The 21,549-nt window shown below is 38.7% G+C and overlaps 1 protein-coding gene across 1 annotated transcript in view; it reads right to left on the bottom strand.

The window, feature by feature from the left end:
* LOC114469484 (ultraviolet-B receptor UVR8-like) overlaps window positions 1–21,549 on the bottom strand; it is a 362,330-nt gene that overhangs the window by 8,999 nt on the left and 331,782 nt on the right. The window contains exons 8-11 of the mRNA XM_028457028.1: window positions 16,715–16,752; window positions 10,307–10,427; window positions 2,646–2,755; window positions 1,226–1,274 (exon numbers count right to left, since the gene is read on the bottom strand). Of these exons, the coding sequence (XP_028312829.1) occupies window positions 1,226–1,274; window positions 2,646–2,755; window positions 10,307–10,427; window positions 16,715–16,752 (318 nt within the window). The remainder of the gene's footprint in view (window positions 1–1,225; window positions 1,275–2,645; window positions 2,756–10,306; window positions 10,428–16,714; window positions 16,753–21,549) is intronic.

The following is a 21,549-nucleotide window of genomic DNA, read 5'->3' as shown; positions in this document are numbered from 1 at the left end:
TATGTGTTGCATAAAACTTAAGTTCTCTGTCAAATCTTACTCCCAAATTTCCTGCAGCATTGTACATTATGCAAAAGCGTACCAAGAAGATGCTGTAAAATAGTGATGTGTTTTGGAGGACTATCATTTTCTTATGGGGATAAAAAAAAAAAAAAAGGAAAAAAAAAGTTGTCTACTTTTCAAGCAACCTCTGAAGTTTAAGGACCGACTGCTGCTGGGTGAGCAGAGGTAAGTAAGTAAGGGAGGTGAACACCAAACTCCCCTCTGCCCCCCTAGAGAGTTGAGGAGATCACATTTACCCCCCCCCCTCCCTTCCACCCCCACACTACTGCTGCTCCCCTCCATGCCTTAACACCAACATAAGAGGACAAGTGTGGGCTCTAAGCACCAGTGATCAAACACAAGCAGCTGCTGGGTACGCTAGGCTCAGGACTGTTGGCCTAATAGGATTGGAAGCCCCCAGGTGAGCCAAAGGACACCTCCAATCAGCGTGATTAGCCCGAGCCTGAGCCACATTTGTAGCTATAGCATTGACTGATGTACAGCACTAAAAGGATCACACCAGTGGTGGAGAATGTGAGGGAGAAACAGAGTGTGGTGTCATGGTTGAATGTGCATGTCAAAGCTTTGATGAAGTTTAAAATTACATGCAGTTTAAAAATGTCAAAGTGATCTTGAGATTTTGACTCTTGGCTAATCATTAATAAGTTCAAGGAAGCGTATGATTTGTAGAATAATCCCATTTTTTGAGTATATGTAAGAGCACAGCGTGCTGTGTATGCATACACCACTTGTTTCCAGAAGGAGTGCAGAAACACACATCCCACATGCACGTATACCGGGCCAGAAATGCACGTATACACAACACACACAGGCACAGATTTATAAACTCATCACATCCCAAAAACAATTACCAGACACTGAGCTCATCACTGACTAAGCAAAAGTCATCCAGCGTGTAAAACACACAATATAATTAGCGCACATCAAGCTGCTGGGTCCTACTGTGCATTAATGATGCTTCCCTCTGAAGTGAATTATGGTTTGATGAGTGAGAAAGTGAGTGAGGAGGGGCTTTGAGAAGGAACAAGACATCATCTGACGAACGGAAAGTGAAGCTATAGAGTGAAGGGGAAAATTCAGCTGGTTATTTTCTTGACCTACTGACACTGCCCGGTATTAACAAGTCCAAATGTGGGGTGAGATTTTAAGAAACATTCCTTACTTGTGGTGAGAGCCATCATGTGCCACATACCACAGGCAACGTCTTTCACCTGTAAGAAGGGAAGATTTAGACTAAATATAAATCATTTAACACAGTGGTTCCCAATCTTTTTGATCCCGTGTACCCCCTTTGCATTTTTGTCAAATCATGTCAAAAGTACCCTGTCCATAATTTCAAATGCTTATTCATTTGTGGAAAAACGGACTGTCCTAAACCCCTAAATGTGTCTTAAACATTGGTTCCCTAAGGCTTAATCTACAAATTCAAAACAATGAGTGGAATATGAAGTAGGGCTGTTCAAAGCCAGATAACAAATATCGGACCGCATCTAAATCTTTGATATATATATATATATATATATATATATATATATATATTCAATTGTAGAATACTGTAGATATTATGTTGAAGGTAAAAATTGGTTTTATGTATTTTTTTTTTCTCATACCTACTGTTGCTGACTATTTTTCTCTATTTGAGTAACATCACTTGATCAAGCCTTTTCAAACATTCCACATTACAAAATAAGTAATAGGAGTATGTATGATTCGTGCTGATATCGGATCGATATCAATGTCGGACAATACCCAAGGCTGCAAAATCGGTATCATATCGGAAGTGAAAAAGTTGCATCGGGACATCCCTATTTTAAAGTGGAATTAAGTTAAACTACTACTTTTATGCGATTACTTCAATAGTAAGTAAATACAGTCTCATTTGTAAAATGTAGCTAATCATTGTCTCATATGTCAAAAATGGCCTCTACAGCATAAAATAATCTTGTTTCAATAATAATACAATAAATATAGTATTCTATTGAGCGATATACTGTTAGTTTGTGGTGAATTTGTCCAAAACCAGCCTAAAAAGGAACTAGGAACATTTCCCAATTATTTTCAAATTAATTGTTAAATCTTTCCGAGTACCCCCTGCAATGTGCTCCTGTACCCCTAGGGGTACAAGCATCCCTGTTTGGGAACCACTGATTTAACACATATACTAAGATATGCTTGTGTCTTATGATGTCCAAGGTTTATTTTAATTGTCACCACTGAAATATCACAATATTTAAAAGAAACCAAAAGCCTATTTACTACCTAAATATGAATTATTTCTGGCACATTTTCTCAAATTCTTGTCTGTAGACAACTCTGAGACTTTCAGTGATTATAGGTTGGTTATCAATTTCATGCACAATCCTCTAAATAGGCTAAAAAACTCATGTTATGGTTCAAACTCTTATGAAGAATGAGACAGTTGTCAGTTATTATTGAAAAACCTTGTTTTTGCTCATCTACAGTGATTCAGTGAACCCTCTCACAATTTATACACATTCCACTAATCTTCATGCAACAAGAATGTATCTTTAGCTTTCATCATCTGTGCTCGTGATGGGTCAGAAAACACAGTGGACATGCACCTTTAGGGCCGCCAGAGGCACAGTCTGGGGGGTCCAGAGCCTTTTGAAGCCTGTGCGATCATTGACCTTGGAAACACAGGAGATCTGACCCCAGAGAAGCAGCTCTCCACCTGCTGAGGGGAAGAACAAAGGGGCAGAAGTTCAGACTGATAGTTTAGGTAATTTTGCAATGTCACTGTGACATATATAAAATATGAATTGAAACCGAATAAAGTCAAACACCCCATTTATTAATAATTAAGGTATCTTTGTCTAAGAACTTGAGAACATCTTGTTTAATGGATGCTTAAGGATGCCTTAAACCTGCTACCCACGATCATTCTTTATTAGATATTATGATAGTATAGGCCTCAGAGATCAATGAATTGAACATCATTTGCTCCAAAAAGAAAAGGAAAAAGGTTGAAATTGCAGCTTGAAACTTTATTTTAGTCCCCACTGTAAACACTGTCTTATTGACATTTTCAGAAAAGTTTTGTGCATTGTGGGATGTGGAGTCTTGTAAATAGATGCATAGATTAGGAATGTTTTTACTTGATTTTTACATTGATTTCCTATGTTTTTACGACAGTTCTAGTTTGATACCGTGATCAATAAATTGAAGATCAATCAATCAATCAATCTTTATTTGTATAGCGCCAAATCATAACCAATGGTATCTCAAGGCACTTTACAGTAGAGCAGTCTTAAGGACGGACTCTTCATTTTATGGATACACACATATGCATATATACGTATATACACATACATATGTATCCCACACCCAACATGAATTCATCATGGCGGCAAGGAAAACCTTCTGTTAAGCAGCAGGAACCTTGTGTGGATCCCATTCCTATGATGAACAGCCATCCACGTTATGCTGTGTTGGGTGTGTGCAGAGAAAAGGGTGGAGACAGAGCCGCTGAGTCTCTGTAACTCCACACTGAGGATCCCACGGACCTGCAAGACAAAAGCCAGAAGGAGTACAGGAGCAAACACACAAGGGAGTAAGCAGACATAGAGGGAGTGTTTGAAAGAGGAATGGGACCCTCTCCGGTCCCTCTCTAACCTAAATGACCTCTCTCTTAACGCCCTCTCCAACCTCTCTCCAACCGAGCATGCCAGACCCCCCCCCCCCCCCCCGGCAGTCTATGCCTATTGCATCTTAATTATGAGCTATGAGCTGGTTCCTAACTAAAAGCTTTATCAAAGAGGAATGTTTTGAGCCTAACCTTAAAGGTAGAGAGGGTGTCTGCCCCCCGAACCGTGGTTGGTAGATGGTTCCAGAGAAGTGGGGCCTGATAACTGAAAGCTCTTCCTCCTATACTACTTTTAGAGATGAATGGAACAACGAGTAGTCCAGCATTTTGAGAGCGTAGTGTTCTGGGGGGATTGTATGGCACTACAAGCTCCTTGAGATAGACTGGTGCCTGTCCATTTAGGGCTTTATAAGTGAGAAGAAGAATCTTGAATTCTATTCTATATTTTATGGGAAGCCAATGCAGAGAGGCTAATACAGGAGTAATGTGATCTCTTCTCCTAGTTTTAGTCAGTACACGTGCTGCAGCATTTTGAACCAGCTGAAGTGTCTTAAGCGACTTGCTCGGGCAGCCTGCTAAAAGAGAATTACAATAATCCAGTCTAGAGGTAACAAAAGCATGGACTAGTTTTTCGGCGTCGCCCTGAGACAGGATAGATCTGATTTTAGCAATGTTACGGAGATGAAAGAAGGCAGTTCTTGAAGTTTGTTTTATGTGAGAGTTGAAGGATAAATCCTGATCAAATAGAACCCCAAGGTTTCTAACAGTTGTGCTTTGTGCCAGAGTAATGCCATCTAGGGCAGTTAGGCTAGCATAGGTTTCTCTAAGGTGTCGCGGGCCCAGTACAATGACCTCAGTCTTGTCTGAGTTGAGAAGAAGAAAATTTTGGTCCATCCAGGCCCTAATGTCCTTTAGACAGGCCTCAAGTTTAGATAGCTGATTTGTCTCACCTGACTTCATTGATACATACAGTTGGGTATCATCAGCATAGCAGTGAAAGTTAACAGAGTATTTTCTCATAACATTACCAAGGGGGATCATATAGATACAGAAGAGGATTGGACCTAGCACAGAGCCCTGAGGAACCCCGTAGCTTACTTTAGTGTACACAGAAGACTTATTATTCACGTGTACAAACTGGTACCTATCAGATAGGTAGGACTTAAACCAGTTTAGGGCAGTCCCTGTGATTCCAAGTAATTTCTCTAATCTCTCTAGTAGAATATAGTGATCTATAGTGTCAAAAGCTGCACTAAGATCTAATAAAACCAGCACTGAGAGTCGTCCTTCATCTGAAGCCCAGAGTAGATCATTAGTTACTTTAACTAAAGCAGTCTCTGTGCTGTGTTGAGCTCTAAAACCTGACTGGAAGTCCTCGAACAGGCTGTTGTTTTGAAGAAATTCACAGAGCTGAGCTGCCACAACTTTCTCAAGAATCTTTGAAATAAAAGGAAGATTAGATATAGGCCTGTAGTTTGCTAAAGTGCTGGAATCAAGAGTAGGTTTTTTGAGAAGGGGTTTGATTACAGCTACTTTAAAGGACTGTGGCACGTAGCCTATTGATAGGGATATATTTATTGTCTCCAACAAAGATGGGCAGACTAGGGGAACAACTTCTTTAAACAGCTTAGTTGGGATCGGATCTGAAAGGCAGGTCGATGGTTTGGAGGATGAAATAATAGAGTTAAGTTCCTGAAGTCCTATATGTGTGAAACAGTTTAGGTTAGGCCTATTTACATTTAATGGTACAGCAGGCCCAGGTGAAGGCAGGGAGTGGCTAATTTTATCTCTAATCTTGTGAATTTTATCGTTAAAAAATGTCATAAAGTCCTCACAGCTGAGGGCTAGAGGAATCATGGGCTCAATAGAGCTCTGACTTTGTGTTAGCCTGGCTACAGTGCTGAAAAGGTACCTCGGATTATTTTTATTTTCTTCAATTAGTGAGGAGTAGTATGTAGATCGACTATGTCGTAAGGCTGTCATGTATTTACTATGGCTTTCTTGCCAAAGTATTCGTGACTCCTCTGTTTTATTGGAGCGCCACATTCTCTCTAATTTACGGGTTGTTTGTTTGAGTGTGTGAGTTTCAGAGCTAAACCACGGAGCTTTCCTCTGACGTTTAATAGTTTTTTCCCTCAATGGGGCAATTGAGTCCAAGGTGGATTTTAGTAGACTAGCAGAGCTATCGACAAGCAGATCCAGTTGAGAGGGGTTATAATTAATATCATAGTTATTTATTGGATGGTGCACTGAGTTTAAGGCAGCAGGAATGGCCTCTTTAAATTTAGCCACAGCACTGTTGGATAGATTTCTACTTGTAACTATTTTATTGCACAGTGCGAGATCCTCTAGGATAATGTTAAAAGATATTAAAAAGTGATCTGATTGCAGAAGATTTTCAGGGTAGACTTTTAGTTCATTAATATCAAGGCCATATGTTAGAACAAGATCAAGAGTATGATTTAAACGATGAGTAGCTTCATTAATAGTTTGAAAAAAGCCAACTGAGTCTATTAGGGACATAAAGGCTGAGCTCAGGCTATCACTATCTTTGTCCACATGGATATTAAAATCTCCTACTATCAGTATTTTATCAGAACTGAGGACTAAGTTTGATATAAACTCAGAGAATTCTGATAGAAATTCAGAATAAGGGCCTGGAGGACGGTAAATTATCGCAAATAAGACTGGCTGGCAGGTTTTTGATTCGATATGAGATAAATTTAGAACCAGGCTTTCAAAGGAAGTGTAACTGGCCTTTGGTTTAGGATAGATTAGGAGAGAGGAATGATAAATAGCTGCTACACCACCTCCACGGCCTATGTCTCGTGGCATATGAGTATTTAAATGACTGGGAGGAGTGGCTTCATTTAAACTAACATATTCATCTTGATACAGCCATGTTTCAGTTAAACAGAATAAATCAAAGTTATTTTCTGAGATAAGGTCATTTACTAGTAGAGATTTGGATCTCAGTGATCTAATATTTAATAGAGCACATCTAATGGTTTTATGTTTTGGTGTTTCTAGATTTGAGATTTTAATTTTTTTCAGATTTTTATAATTGATAGCTCTTTTATTTGATTTTATGTTAAAATCATTGTGAAATATGGGTCGGGGGACTGACACCGTCTCCATAAAATAATATTCATCACCATCACAACAGTTGTCATGGCGATGAACACAGCTATCCTGATAGCAATGGGAGGGAAACTGTCCTAAGGCAAGCGCAGAGGGGCGTGGAGGACTCCCCCTCTGTAACATGGTCTCATTCATGAGATGTCATAAATGTGCCATGTTTTCTGATAGTAGAGATGCTCCCTCCAAAGTAGGATGGATTCCATCTCTTCCTATCAGGTTCGGTTTTCCCCAGAAGGATCTCCAATTATCAATGAAGCCCACCTCGTTTTCTGGACACCACCTCGAAGATCATTTGCTCCAAAAAAAAAAAAATGCAAAAAAAAAAAACCGAAAAGGTTGAAATTGCCATTTGAAAGTTTGTTCTCATCTCTACTGTGGACACTTCACTTGTTCTCATTTTCACACATTGCATTGTGGGATGTGAAGTTGCGTGCATAGAAGTATTTTTACCTCATTCCGATATTCTGGGGAATTCAATGAGGCCTATAATATGGATTCATCTGATAAAACTTTAACTACAGCCTCAGGCAATTAAGTACAATAAAATAAAGATATCAATTGGCTTGGTGTATAAACTTTGAATACCTCACTTTTCTTGACTGGACCCCCAGCAGGAGAAACACACCTGCTATTGACACATCCAAACAAACATATTACATGATTTCACCAAGAACATTAAGGCATTCACTCCCTCATGCTACCTCAAAGTGGCTTTTTAAAACCCACCACTAATAAATTTATATTAACTGCCTACATTGAGGACTCCTAAAATATAGCGTACAATAAAACCTGGCACACATCTCAAAAGCTCTTTGAGGGGATGTTAAAGCAATATAGTAAGCAATTTTCCAAAGTGGATTACAAATTTCACATCCAGGTTTTATTGCACATTACGATAACTTAACCACATCTAAATGTTCTGCATTAATGAGAGATGTGTGCTGCTTAATATGCTATTTTTCATTTTTGGAGAAGCGCTTTTACAAACCCTGCCAAGTGTAGGAGCATGCTGGTTTGTGTGGTGGGAGAGTCAATAATCTTTATGAGGTGGATTTTAATTACAAGGAGATAACTGAGTATCCTCCTCATGGCATGCCTTCATCAATCTTTATTTTGCATCTCACAGTACATAGCTTTGACACACACACACACACACACACACACACACACACACACACACACACACACACACACACACACACACACACACACACACACACACACACACACACACACACACACAACCTTTCAGACATGACTATCAATCAATCAGTAATGTATTGTTTTCATCCCAGAAAAGCCAACGTTATAAAGGCATATCAGACAGGCAGTGCCGGATGGCATTTCACAAAACACAAATACATGTGTGCCTGGTTTACTAACACATATATGTATATACATACACACATAGCAAAACAGAGACGGGCAGACCAAAGACACGATCCGACATCCGCACACCAGCCGAGACGATGGCAGAGTAATCCAACTAAAAAAGGTTAAGGCTGATGTTTTCGCCCAGAACGACAGTCTGTGAAAGGTCAGATCAATCATGTGCTAAGCATGTCTCGTAAGCAATCCATAAAGAGCTTGTTTTAAATAATAACATTTTATAGATCACCTAAAGACATAACTGTACCACCGACTGGTTGGGCCTCACTCTCTGCAACGTCTCAATGCAGCAAAAAATTGGGACAAAACAAATAAACTGCATTTAATGAAACCAATGGCATTTGTAGCCAAACCACGCACAATCTGCCAGCAGAAATTTCTCTTAATGTGCAATTCTTTTAACTGAGTACTGCAGCAGAGCAGTGCATGCGTCAATGCGTTTTGAAGCACTGGCTTTTCTCTGTATGTGGGTAATGTTAGATTTGTATGATCTAGCACAAGGCAAGCAGCAGGTATGAGAATTGGCTGCCCGATTGTCATCTAAATGTAGAACAGGGATCTTAAACAACTGTGCTGTCAAAAGAACAGAAAACTGTCCAATTCTAGTTGGTAGTTATAAAGATGTCTTAATTGTACTTCATTTTTGCAACTCTTACGCTATGGATTTCTGTCAGAACCTTCAGCATTTGTAGGGAGATTAATTATATATCTCTCCATGTCAGTATGTGGCAGTTGAAAGCACCTTTTCATGGTAAGTACCTGTATTTAAAGATGCTGATAACTTATAAAGATATAGTGTAGGCCTCATACATCAATAAATCAGGGATCATTTGCTCAAAAAAATTAAAAATAAAAGATGTAAAAAGTGGGATTAATTTTTATCATGATTTTATGTGTCTCTTTGTCAGACAAGGAGGACAGTGTTTCGCTTGACACCACTTTTGTTCTCGTTTGGTTCCTGGTATTTCGCTTGATATCACCTCACTCCGCAAGACATACATTTTTTGGCCGCATTCGCATCTTCTGTGTAAACCTCAAAACAAACATTCGCTATTGTTTTGCCACGACTCTAAGTCCTTGAATAATAATAAATAATAATCAGCCTTTATTGTCATATACCTACACAAAATTAGATATATGCTTTTAAGCCATCCCTGATGAGCAATGGGCAGCTACTGGTGTAGCTCCGGGTTAACGGACTTCATCATTATGCCACAGTGATGGCCTAGGTTGGATTTTAACTTGTGAACCTCCAATTACAAGCCCACTTCCATAACTGTAATCCACCACTGCCAAGACATGTGTTGTTTGACACAAGAAACACAAGAAATCATGAAGAATGAAGTAAAAACACTTCTACGCATCAGGAATTTCAACCTTTTACGTCTTATTGCAAGCAAATATTTTTGATGCATCCGGGGTCTACACAATAAACTAAATGATGTGCTTTGTGCTTGAAAACCACTGCACTTGGTAAACACGTCCTTAGGTAGTTCAATCATTATTTGTAAAATATTCAAAAATAGGATAAACAAGACAGAAAATGCATTTAAAACTACTCAGCACTACCTGTTTCTGAGTCTATTTGTGGACATGGCAGTCCCTAGTGCTCTCTAGCACCAATAATTACAAAGCATTTGCATAGATAGCCATCAATCTTTGTTGAGTAGTTTGTAAACTGTCGGTTGGACAATAACCCATTGTGTATTGTACATCATAACATGGCATGAAGCTAAAACTGGATGCAGTATTCCACAGCTTTATTTCACTTAAGAGATATTGAGAGCTAATGAGGTTGAATTTGTGCTCCAAGTGATGTCATTTGAGGACACAGAATCCTTGTTGTGTTAATTAAAACTCAATGAAATGAACTAGATGTAAAATTTGCATGGCTCAAAGCCACAGTGAGGAATACTGCTGGGAAAATAAGGGTTCCAAGTTAATAAGTAGTTTTCTATACGATGTCGAGAGAACACAACTTTATATTATATTTTATTACATTAAGGGACATTTGCTGTTAAAAGCATATCCAGGAAGAGTAAAAGTGACACAAATTCAGTCGTACACATTATGTAAGGAAGAGTGGGATTTCTATGTTGCCATGCTCACCTGTGACAGCTGCACTGTAGCTGTTTCCTGCTTGTATCCGAATGACCCCGGTTAGTTGAGGGTGGTTAATTAGACAAGGAGTGGATACATGAATCTCTTCTTCACCAAGTCCAAGTTGTCCCTGCAAACATAACAAGCAGCTGGCACCAGTGGCCTGATATGGAAACAAGAACACTCATAGAACTCAAACTAAAAAAAAAAAAAGTGCCAAATATCCTCATTGCCAGATATTGGAAGTTATTGATTGTGGTACCATGATCACTCACACTTGTAACAGAATTTCAGTCCTCAGTAATAACGATAACGATACAGTAAGTTGAAAAGTATGATCACCACCATTTGTTTTCGAAAAAAACAGTCCTGCAATTTGGTCCCGATCTGGATGAAACTTGGTGGGGTAATTTAGGAACCATACCTCAATTTTCATTATGATCGGTACATTTTGAACTGTTGCATTTCTGAAAGTTTGCCAATGATGAGATTTTTTAAACTGATTCAGAATCAGTATATTGATCTGGATACCTTACAAGATTTAATGGAATCTTACATGGTGTAAGTGTTGAGTGTATGAGCCACCCCGGTACCCGTTGTGACTGCGGTTTCACGGCAGTCTTCCGTCAAGAGTTTTGATGACGGAGTTTATGGTACGCTGACTGTGCTAATATGGTTATGTGGAGCACAATAAAGTTTCAGCAGATAACATGCAGTCCGTAAGTTACTTACATAAGTAAGGTTCTTTTTTGGTTAAAAGTTCTCCAAAATCCGTTAAGTACTTTTGACCTAACGCTGCTAACAGACAAACAAACAAACAAACAAACAAACAAAATAAATGGCGTCGAAAATAAAACCTGGGGCCGGCTAACACAGAGAAAACTAAAATCCAAGGAACACATATATTTCACTCCAACTTGTCATGTGTGAGATTTCAAATAAAAACCAACTCACTTCAGCTTTGAAAAGCAAAAACCCACCTAAGCTTGGTGAGAATGATTAGCTAATGTAACAAACATTAGGGGGTTACTGCCATACACCATGTATGCTTTGTGTGGCACCAAGAAGTTAAGAACAAGTGACTTTTAGATTATATGCCATGTACCATTGATGCATTTCTTGTATTCTATCTGCAATTAAAGTTATTGTCATAGAGCAATTATAGGTTCAAATGCCTTTCTCCACTGTGACAAACTGTATTTCCCTCCTTATTCTGAAGTCTATTTTATGTTCCATACTTCTCTTGTTCAGCCCAGAGCACGAACAGCTACTGTATTTTACATAATGAAACAGAACAGTTTACAGCTTACTCTGGGTTACAAATCATGCTGGTTTTTCAAATTAAATCTTCTATGCTGTCCTGTTCGTCTCTTTGCTGCCCGCTCCTGCAGAGATAAAGGCTCTCTGCACCGTGCACATCGGCATGCTCTGGCATATGTTTGAGTTTGAGCACAATGTGTGTGGATTTAAATGAGTATATCTGTGCATCATGCATTAATCTGACTCTTTAATTGCCCATTTGTATGTGTGCTACTGTGAGGATTTGTGTATGTGTGGCAGCATATGTTCCCGCTGTGAGCCTCTGTTAATCGTGTCTGTTCATCCATCAGAGTGTGTGTGTGTGTGTGAGTGTGTGGGCGGGTGTGTTAGGATACCAGCATTTAGCTACACTAAATGAGCAGGTGTATCCGTACCTGAATTTGTAGATGCATTTGTGTATTTGCATCTGTTTATACTGTATATGTGCACTTTTTTGTATGTCTGAGTGAATGAGCACTGTCAGGTGTTGCTCCTAGCTGTGCCAGCTGCATCTGGAGCCATCTGTGTTGAGTCTCAGTGGGAAGGGGAACGGATGACTTTAATGTACTTGAACCCCATACAGACCTTTAACAGAGAGTCATCAGTATGAAACCAAGACAACTGGGACCAGTCAAGCAGAACTGGTTGATCTGGCTGGTGAACAGCAGACAGACGCTTTGGTTACACTGTAACCCTCGGTCAGACTCACCAGGGAACCTTTGACAGTCACTATCACACAAACACTGAAATCTGTTGGATTCAATCACAGAGTAGCTGTGTTTTTATACCTGAACATCACTCATTGTCCGTCTTTCCATTTGACAATAAAATTCAGCTTACTGTTATTATAACGTGTACATGTATGTAAAAGTTTTATGTGAAAAAAAATACTATAAATCCCTTACCATGGTAAAGTCATTTTTTCTTTAACCACTCTCTTGCAATTTTTGGTTAAATTTTAAGAATACGTAAAAACATTTGATGTCTTAGTTTTATTTTAGTTTATATATCAACAACATTAACATTGATGGAAAGAGTTCCAGACCCATTCAAAATAATTTTGATACCAAGCAAGAAGCAACTAATCTTACCAAACACCAACATAAGAGAAGCTTCCTAATGTTTTACATTATTATCCACTTTTACCAATTCCCCATTCCATTGCTCATAACAGAGTGAGAGTGTTTGATTGAGACAACCTAACACACCGATAGAATCGATCTACCAACATTATGTCATCCTCACAGTAATTTCTTTTTTTTTTTAAATGTATACAGAAATATCCATATGCACACTCAACATATAGGCCAAAATAAACTAACATAAAACTTCACCTATAACCTCTTAGTCAACCTGTTCATAACATGGTGACTAACAAATGAACATGTATGCTGATATAATGTAATGTGTGATATAATATGTATAAGCAAGAAAATAAGAAACAATAACATCTGTAGTTGACACTTCATCTGAAAAAAACAATAACTGAAATTGCACAATCTCTTAAAAAACAACTAATAATGATCTTGTAGCCTCAATATGATTAGTGAACCACAAAATCAATTAATGCAGCAAGAGAATCAATAGGTGTCTCTCAGCGTATATGTCCTCCAGTTAATTAATAAACAAAGAGGACATTAAGCAGAAGAGCATCAGACTGTGGCAATGACTATCATCAGTCACATTGTGTATACTGATGGCATCAGCAGGAAAGGGAAGGGAAACTGAGGCCCGTATTACATGTAAGCATGGTAAAAAAAAAAAAAAAAAAAAAAAAAAAACACACCCGCAGGCAAAGATGCCTACAATGTGTACTCATCTCATACATTAGAGTGAATGAGCGTACATAAACACACTCTAATGGACAAACATGCAAATTTATGGCCTCTTTCAAACATAATTGTGAGATTCATGTTTTTTTTTTGCATTTAAAACCAAAAATATGTGCAGGAAGTCAGATTTCTTTAACTGCTAGATCCCAAAATATATTAGCATCAATTTGGAACAGGCCCAAGGTTTGATGAGGCCTGACCTGTGTTGGAACTAGGCCCAGGCTTTCCACCACTATAAGGCTGGATTCTTTAATATTTTTACCATCCGTGATGACTCCTCAGAATAATGTCATAAAAAGCAGGATTGTAAATGGTAGTCTGAATGACCAGATGCATTTGACATAAAATACATCAAAACCACTATCATGAAGTATAGCTATTTATTTAATTGAGACCCTTCACAGAAATGCAGCTATTTATTTAGTTTAACAGCTATTCTCCACACAAGCGTCTGAAAACATATGACCTTTTTTTAGAAGACACATGTAAATTAAATAATCAAATGTTCCATGGACCTCACTGACAGCATCGGCTGGATGGTTGCTCATTTGAGGTCTCTGGCCAGTTAAATTTGTGAACACAAATTTAGAAGTAACTTGACCATGCATTTGGAAAGTTATCATAAAGAATCAATGCATGCCCCAAGAGCTGTAATTGTTAAGTATTTCCTTATTTTGGAGGTTAAAATCTGAAATTGAGACATATTAAATTATAGATTTCTTGCATATTGAGAGAAAATGTATAAGCTTAGAAAAACAAAGTCAACTTATTCCTTTCTTTTATGGTAATAAAAAAAAAAACCCTAACACAATCAAAACAAAGAACTTCAAACCACTATTTACTAGGAGGTGGAACTGTTCATATTTTTCTAGATGTTGATGGGAGTGGTTTTAGTGTGGCACTGTGCATCTGATTACTAGGGGATTCTTAATCAGGTGGTGCAGTCTGTCGGGGTCCCCAGGGGCCGGGAGTGTGCTACATCCTGTCAGACTACACAGAGAAACAATCAATCATTAGAATGGCTTTAAGACAGGAACGAGAGAGGGAGGGCGAAGAAGAAGATGGAAAGACGAGGCAAGAGTAAAGGAAAACACAATGGTAAGGGAAACGTGAGGAGAGACGTATTGCTAGTGGAGAGAAAGAAACACTTTGTGCAGATATGGATACTGTTGAATACCCAATGATTCTTGCTAGACCTGGACCAACATGTGTTGTGAAAGTCCAGTTTATATATGTGGAAGGCCAAGGTCACGCCAAAGCTTGTACCAATTGATGTATAACATGTTTATTGCTCACTCCCTCTCACTAACCTTCAGCTACATGTTTATATCACCGTCCAAGCAAAGCAGCACCCTGTCACCCTAGAAATGTTATCACAATGTGGCCATAATTTCAATAAACCTCACAAATACATTTCAAAAGCACAAATCACAAAAAGAGGTAGCGAGGCGGGTCTCAATGTTAAACTTAATACACTCTTCTGTGGGCTGTGTGATGATGTTGCTCTATAGAGTCATTATTGAAAGGCCAAAAAGTGCCTTGTGACAGGCGGGCTTCTTTATCGAGTGGTGAGTGGATGGGAAAGACAGGAAGGGGTCAACCTAACAAATACATCCAGTATAGATTGATTCAATGCAAAACAGTACTTTTATTGATGAATAAATAATGGCAAGGCTGTTTACCCAAAATAAATACAAGATTATTTATTTGTTGTACAACAGTGAATTGTGTTAAATAACCAGTGTTGGGCGGTTTATATACAACGTTAGTTTTGACAGTAACTAGTACTGTAAGCAATATTTTTTAAAGAAATAATGCAGTTACCGTTACAATATGGTGCGTTTGTCCATTACTTTGCTAGCTGCAGTGTACTTCCTGTTTACAGTGGCACTACATTTTTTTGCCGGACGCCGTGCCAAACACGGTAAAACAGAAGAAGAAGAATTGTCGGCGTGTCTCTGTTTACATCACGTGCGCCAATCATGGCGAGTCAATGCGGGAGCAGAACGTGCTTCGTGGAAATATGTTGATTATTTTACTCACCTGTCCCCAAAAGATGCATCAGTGAAGCTAAGCTAACACTGCGATGGTGGACGTGATGGAAGCCTCTGCACCGAAACAACAGCGTATGGATTTTAACGGACTGTGACTGTTATCCAGGACAGATCAGCAAAGCTATTGCATGGTATGTTATTGTAAATAATAAGCCTGTTGCTGAGTCACCACTAACAGCAGATTGTTAGCCTGATACGTTTAGCATTGTGTAGCTGAGAAAAATGATGTGAATTTGTTTTTCCACATTTATTTTTCTAAGCATTTTCAAAAGCAGAATGTGCACCTGGAATACTTTCTTTACATTACTGTGTTCAGGCTGAAAAATTACTGTTTTAATTTTTGAGCAGCTGTTTTGTGCTTTATATGCACATCATTTATGGTTGTTTTATAGCAGTTTTTGTAAAGCAGAGTTAGTCAAAATGTATTCCGAATGTTAATTTAGATTGCTTTCATTTATTTATATTAGAAGGTTTTTTGTGTTTATATTGAACATTATTGCTAGTTTTTGTACTTAAGCTGTAAGGAAACATTCTAAGGCAAAACACAACCGTTTTATGATGCTGAAGCCACTTTAATTTTTGATCTTTGATTTTGAATAATATTCAGGTTGTTTTGTGTTTTATTTATTTCACAATTCCTTGTAACATTTTCAGTTTCTGCTTGTCTCAGGTAAATAAACTGGCATGGAAAGAATACTTGAATGTACTATGAATGTAAATGATTATAAACTGTAGGGTTGGATACAATAACATTTAATTTATCAGAGGCTTTTATCCAAAACAATGTTAATATAGGGCACAGTTGATCAACAGTGGATTATTATATTAATACAGCAGTGATATGAAGCTGTACAGACACAAATGACCCAAACAAAATAATACATTCTTTAATTCTAAGTAACTCAAAAGTTATTTTTTCCAGTAACGCATTACTTTTTGGTGTAAGTAATCAAAATAGTAACTGAGCTACTTTGTGAATGAAGTAACTAGTAACGGTAACTAGTTACTTTTTTTTCAGTAACTAGCACAACACTGTAAATAACTGACTATTATGCACAACTGTTAGGCAAGACGAGTTCAGAAAAGTATTTAAAATATGAAAGACACTAACAACAACTATATATATATATATATATATATATATATATATATATATATATATATATATATATATAAACTGAAGTCCAGTTTGAATCTGCATTATTTCAACAGTGGAAAAGTGTTTGACTCACCTCCTGCCCAATTCCCCAGGAGAAGACATTCCCACCATCTGAAAAACATAGAGAGAGACAGACAGAAAGAGAACAGTGTAAACAATGAGTACAAAGGCAATGAACAGAAGCCCAGTGCTCAAAAACAAAGAAAAGAAAAACAGAAATCAAAGAAATAAAAGGGAAATGCATAGCTGACAAAAGTGGCTCAAGCATCATACATCAAGCACTTGTTACCTCTCCCGGTGCTTGTGATTGCACATGACTGCAAACAAGTCAGTGATAAAAATCTGAAGAAAGATGAGACCGATCGGGCCAGCTTTAAAGATCATCAATCACAGCCCTGTAAGCTCAGATATTATTAGTTCAAGTAAAGCCGCACTCTTCCATTTTATGGACATCATAAAAGACTTTAGGGGGAGTGGAGGACGAGTAGAGGGGATCTCCCAGTGTTTTAAGTAGGACCGGGATGGATGTATTTGGAAAAGTGGACCGGATGGATGGACAGCTCTAATGTAGTAACACTAACGTAATCACTCACACTGCTACGGCCTTCTCAGGGATGGGACTTTGGGGTGGGGGTGTGGAAACCATTTAGAATATTTTATAGTAGGTAAAAGTGCATTTTGTTTGCAAAGACACGCATCCGTAGACTGTTAGAAGTTTGGATATTTAAAGTTATTTTTAGGTAACAGTTGGTTATCAGTTCACCACTCATATACTGGTACAAATGGAGGAACAAGTTATGATTATTGACACACATGAACATTGATCATTTGCTTTGTACTGACTCCGAACAATGAAACTTCCAATCCATTTTCACAAGTTTAAAAAATCCATGTTTGTAGATTACTCCTTAAAAAGCTGTTAATCAAGTTTGCTTGTTTGTGGCTAAAAACTCATTTTAAGTTTGATATACATTTATTTGAAAGCAAATCATGTTTTTTTTTCTGCCCTTCCCTCTGTTTTTCTAAAGTTAAATAAATCTAGGAGAAAGTCTCTAGCTTTACAGTCCTCTCTCCCATTGTATACTACACAACAAAAATAACTGAAAAAACAACAGCAACCATGTTTTGTAATGCCTATATCCCACAAGCAAAAATTAAAAATCACTTTTCTTTGTAAGTTTTTATCAATGAAAATGTTTACACTGAAAACTATTTGTTCAAAGGTAATGTTGTAGCAGGTTTTGTCTATCATAAATATCAATGTTCCAGGCACTGGCAGCTTTAAGGTTGATAGTGCAAAATGCTTTAGTGGTTTAAAATAACATGTCATTACGTCCTCGTCAACATTACTTGGTTACTCTTATATATGATTGGGGCAGACTGAAGCAAGAAGCTATGTTCAATGCCAAGGAGGAAAAGGGTGAGGCAACAAGTTCTCGACACAATGCTCCAGAAATCGAGGCTTAAAGCAACCAGCTCCTTGCTCTTGGTAGCTAGACATTGGTCTTTGCTGATTTAGGTCAGGGGGTCGCCTTAAACCTACAGCTGGGCAAGATGACTTATCTCTGGTTTGAACAACAAGCAGAGTAACACCAACTTCACTTACACACATCGGTTCCTTTTTCATTCTGCAATACTTTATAGACTGTCAACGTTCTTTATTCAAAGTCAATCTCTCTCTCTCTATCCCTCTCTCTCATATAAAGGCTAGTGTGAAGTCCATCACTCGCTTGTGAATAGCTGCCCTTTGTGCCTCAGAACTCAATGCACAGGCTGAAAGGACCCTGGCCCAGCACCTCTGTGCACTGCCTGATTTAAAAGAACAAGCATGTCTGCTAAGGTTTGATGCACTGCCTTCAGTTAGGTCAAACATTTAGATTTAATTAAGGTTTGATCATTCAGCAGTCAGAGGGTTGACTCTGCATGATTAAAGGTTTAATGTGTCTGTCCAAAACTGCTGTCCAAGCACAACCAAATCTTGTACCAATGCTTTTGCAGTGATCACTAATACTGTTGTCAAGGAAGCTTGATTGGAAATGTCTTTCTTAAGGTTACTTTACCATTATGAACTATCCAGACGTAATTTATTCCTCAGTCATGTGATGTTTGATTAATTTTTGTAAATGCTTAATTGTGAAGAGCTACCATTTCAAGACTTCAGTTTTAATTTGATGTATGAAGAACAACTCATTGCAGAGGGATTCTGCCCTTGCCGTCTTTCCCTCTCTTTCACTCTCTCCCTTCAGAGATCTTTGCCGGGCTTGTTAGGCCTGACACTGGCACCCTAGTGAACAAAAGGACTGCACGGCTTAGGGCTGCCCTGGAATGTCAGCGGGTTCGCATTTCACATGCAGATGCATGACCCCAGAGCCCTTTAGTGAGAAGGTGCGCTTTAACCTCACAGAAAAGCATAAGGAGGGGAGAAGGGGACCAAGGGGCACCTTAGGGGAAATCTGGGGTTGGGGGAGGGTAAAATTGAAAACATCCAAGTTTGCAGCGCTTCCCTCTTCTCTTACACGGTTGCATGTCTCAGTGTCGATCATCTTTCTCTCCCTACCAAAACACTTGCACACACAGTTAATCCCCGCTGATATACCATATAGAATATCATAATTGTCGATATTCTGGAAGCTCAACAGAATAGTCTCTTTTATGCGTGATCTGTGATGCGCCCCCTCTTTTTCCCCGTTACTTGGAGCGCATACAGGCATTAAATTTTAAAGTGCATACTTAAGATTTCTCCCCAAATAATTGAAAAAGCACAATGGGAGGGGTTATGTAAGGCAAAAGAACTGTGAGCTCCGCAAAAAGAACCAAAGCTACTGTCATCTGCTCTCTGTAGACCCAGGCAGGCACAGTTTCAACTCAAGAGCCTTACACTTCTATAACTTGTTCTACTCGCTACTCTTCCTGTTCCAACTCTCTCTGTAGCCAGTCATCTCTTTCTAACTCTAGATAGTGAAAAGTTAAAAAGACAGTTTGTTTGTTTTGACCCCAGAGCTACTAGATAAAGGCTACATCTACCTCCAATTTACAAGTTCTGCAAAGTACAGAAAACAAATGTTGAGCAAAAAGACAAAACAAAAACAAGCAGAATTCAAACTTGAATTCTATGAAATACTGAAGTTTTATTTTAATAGAAAGCTGCAACAGCTATTGGAATGACCTCACAAAAGCGATGACAATGTATGAACAGTTTTCTGCTACATCAGAGAACCAACTTTTTTAGAACGATACATTTTTTGTCTGCAATAGCTTATATATATTCTCCAGTGAATATCGAAAGAAAACATTGCGTCATCTTTGTAGAAACAACAATGGTTGAAGTTACTCACTACTGCTTATTCATACAATAGTGAGGAAAGATGGTCACACCGCGGTAGGTGGTGTGAACACGCAAACAAAGGCCAGAGCAAATCAAACAGGTGAATCCTAGAGCGATTGTTTCTGTCAGTTTTGGAGCGCCTCCATTAGTACCCAACAGCGAGTAGGAGCATTGTGAACACAACCACTCTCTGAGAGGATCAAATACAGGGAGTATCGGTGATGACATAGTGCGCACAGGATTGTGAATGGTTAGGAGAGCCGGTGAAGCCACAAAACAGTGCTTTAGAACCACCAAAAGCACGCCAACTTGTTGCTGCTCCATTTTTGAATGTTGTAAAAGAACAAACGGAGAAGGCAGAAGTTTCTGCACACTCTAAAGCGCTGGCTTTGACCTATTGCTGAGAGCTTCTTCTTTGGGTTTCTGTTTTTCTGCCAAGAGAAGTCTCTACTCCAGTAATGGTGCCCTCAAGCTGTTAGCTCATGCAACTGCACCAGAGGCTGTGCCAAACCAAGGTGATAAAATGACCACCATTCGGACTGAGTCCAGGACTAAACCGGTTTGAAAGCACCCCTATCTTCTTAAGAAATGTCAATTAATCTGAAAAAATAGGGCCCTTTTAATCTCAAAATCTGTTATAACTATGCTTTTAACCTAAAAAAAACAAAAAACAAACAAAAAAAAAAAAACAACCCCAAAAATTCAAACACACCACAGCTACCATCAAGTTCAAAAGACTTCATTTATTACTTTCTATATACAGCGCTTGGTTAGTTATCGGTGTTAGGTGAACTGTGTATTCTGTGTTTAGCAGCTCTGCCCTCTCATAGTTGAGACATCTATAGCATCCAAAGCAAGGCCAAGGGAGCAAAGGAGCAATCCATAGGTCTGCGTAGCCATGGCAACTAAACAAGGAATAGGCTAGATGTCAGGCGAGCATGGCTAAATTACCCATTAGAGAAAGCAGGATGGGGAAAGAGGGAATAGTAGTCAGGGCACCAGAGGCTAATGGGGAGATAAGATGGCCAACATATAAACCACACACACACACACGCACACACACACATGCAAGAGCACATACACACAGCCAAACATAAATACACAATGAGAAAATGGACAGGGCAGCACATAAAGGTGCCAGCGCAAATTCATGCTCTAATAAAAAATAAAAAAGTCACTATTACAGGTAGCAAATAATCACAAATAAACCCACATCAACATATTATTTATGTGTATTACCACAGTCATAAACACAAGCTGCTTTGCATTCACACATGTGCCCAATATGCGCACAAGGGCACAGATATAGACACTTGCATACAAAGGGCACAAAGGGAAGACAAAATGGTTTTAATAAAGGCACGCTCTTGGAGAGGTTGCTTGTGAATGTGAGAGAGATGTATTTATAGGAATCCTCCTGTGAGATCTTCTGTGCTCAGCCTCACATTTGTGCATGAGTACAGAGAGAGGGAGAGAGGGTTGCCTATTTCTTCCTCCTAATCTTTGATGCATGCCCTACTCCTTGAGTCTATACTAATGAATAAAACAATAAAGTGTTTGAACCATTGCAGGTGTGAAAAGCT

This window comes from Gouania willdenowi, chromosome 9 (genome assembly GCF_900634775.1).
Source record: "Gouania willdenowi chromosome 9, fGouWil2.1, whole genome shotgun sequence".
Taxonomy (NCBI): domain Eukaryota; kingdom Metazoa; phylum Chordata; class Actinopteri; order Blenniiformes; family Gobiesocidae; genus Gouania; species Gouania willdenowi.
This window is presented reverse-complemented; position numbering and strand designations above follow the sequence as displayed.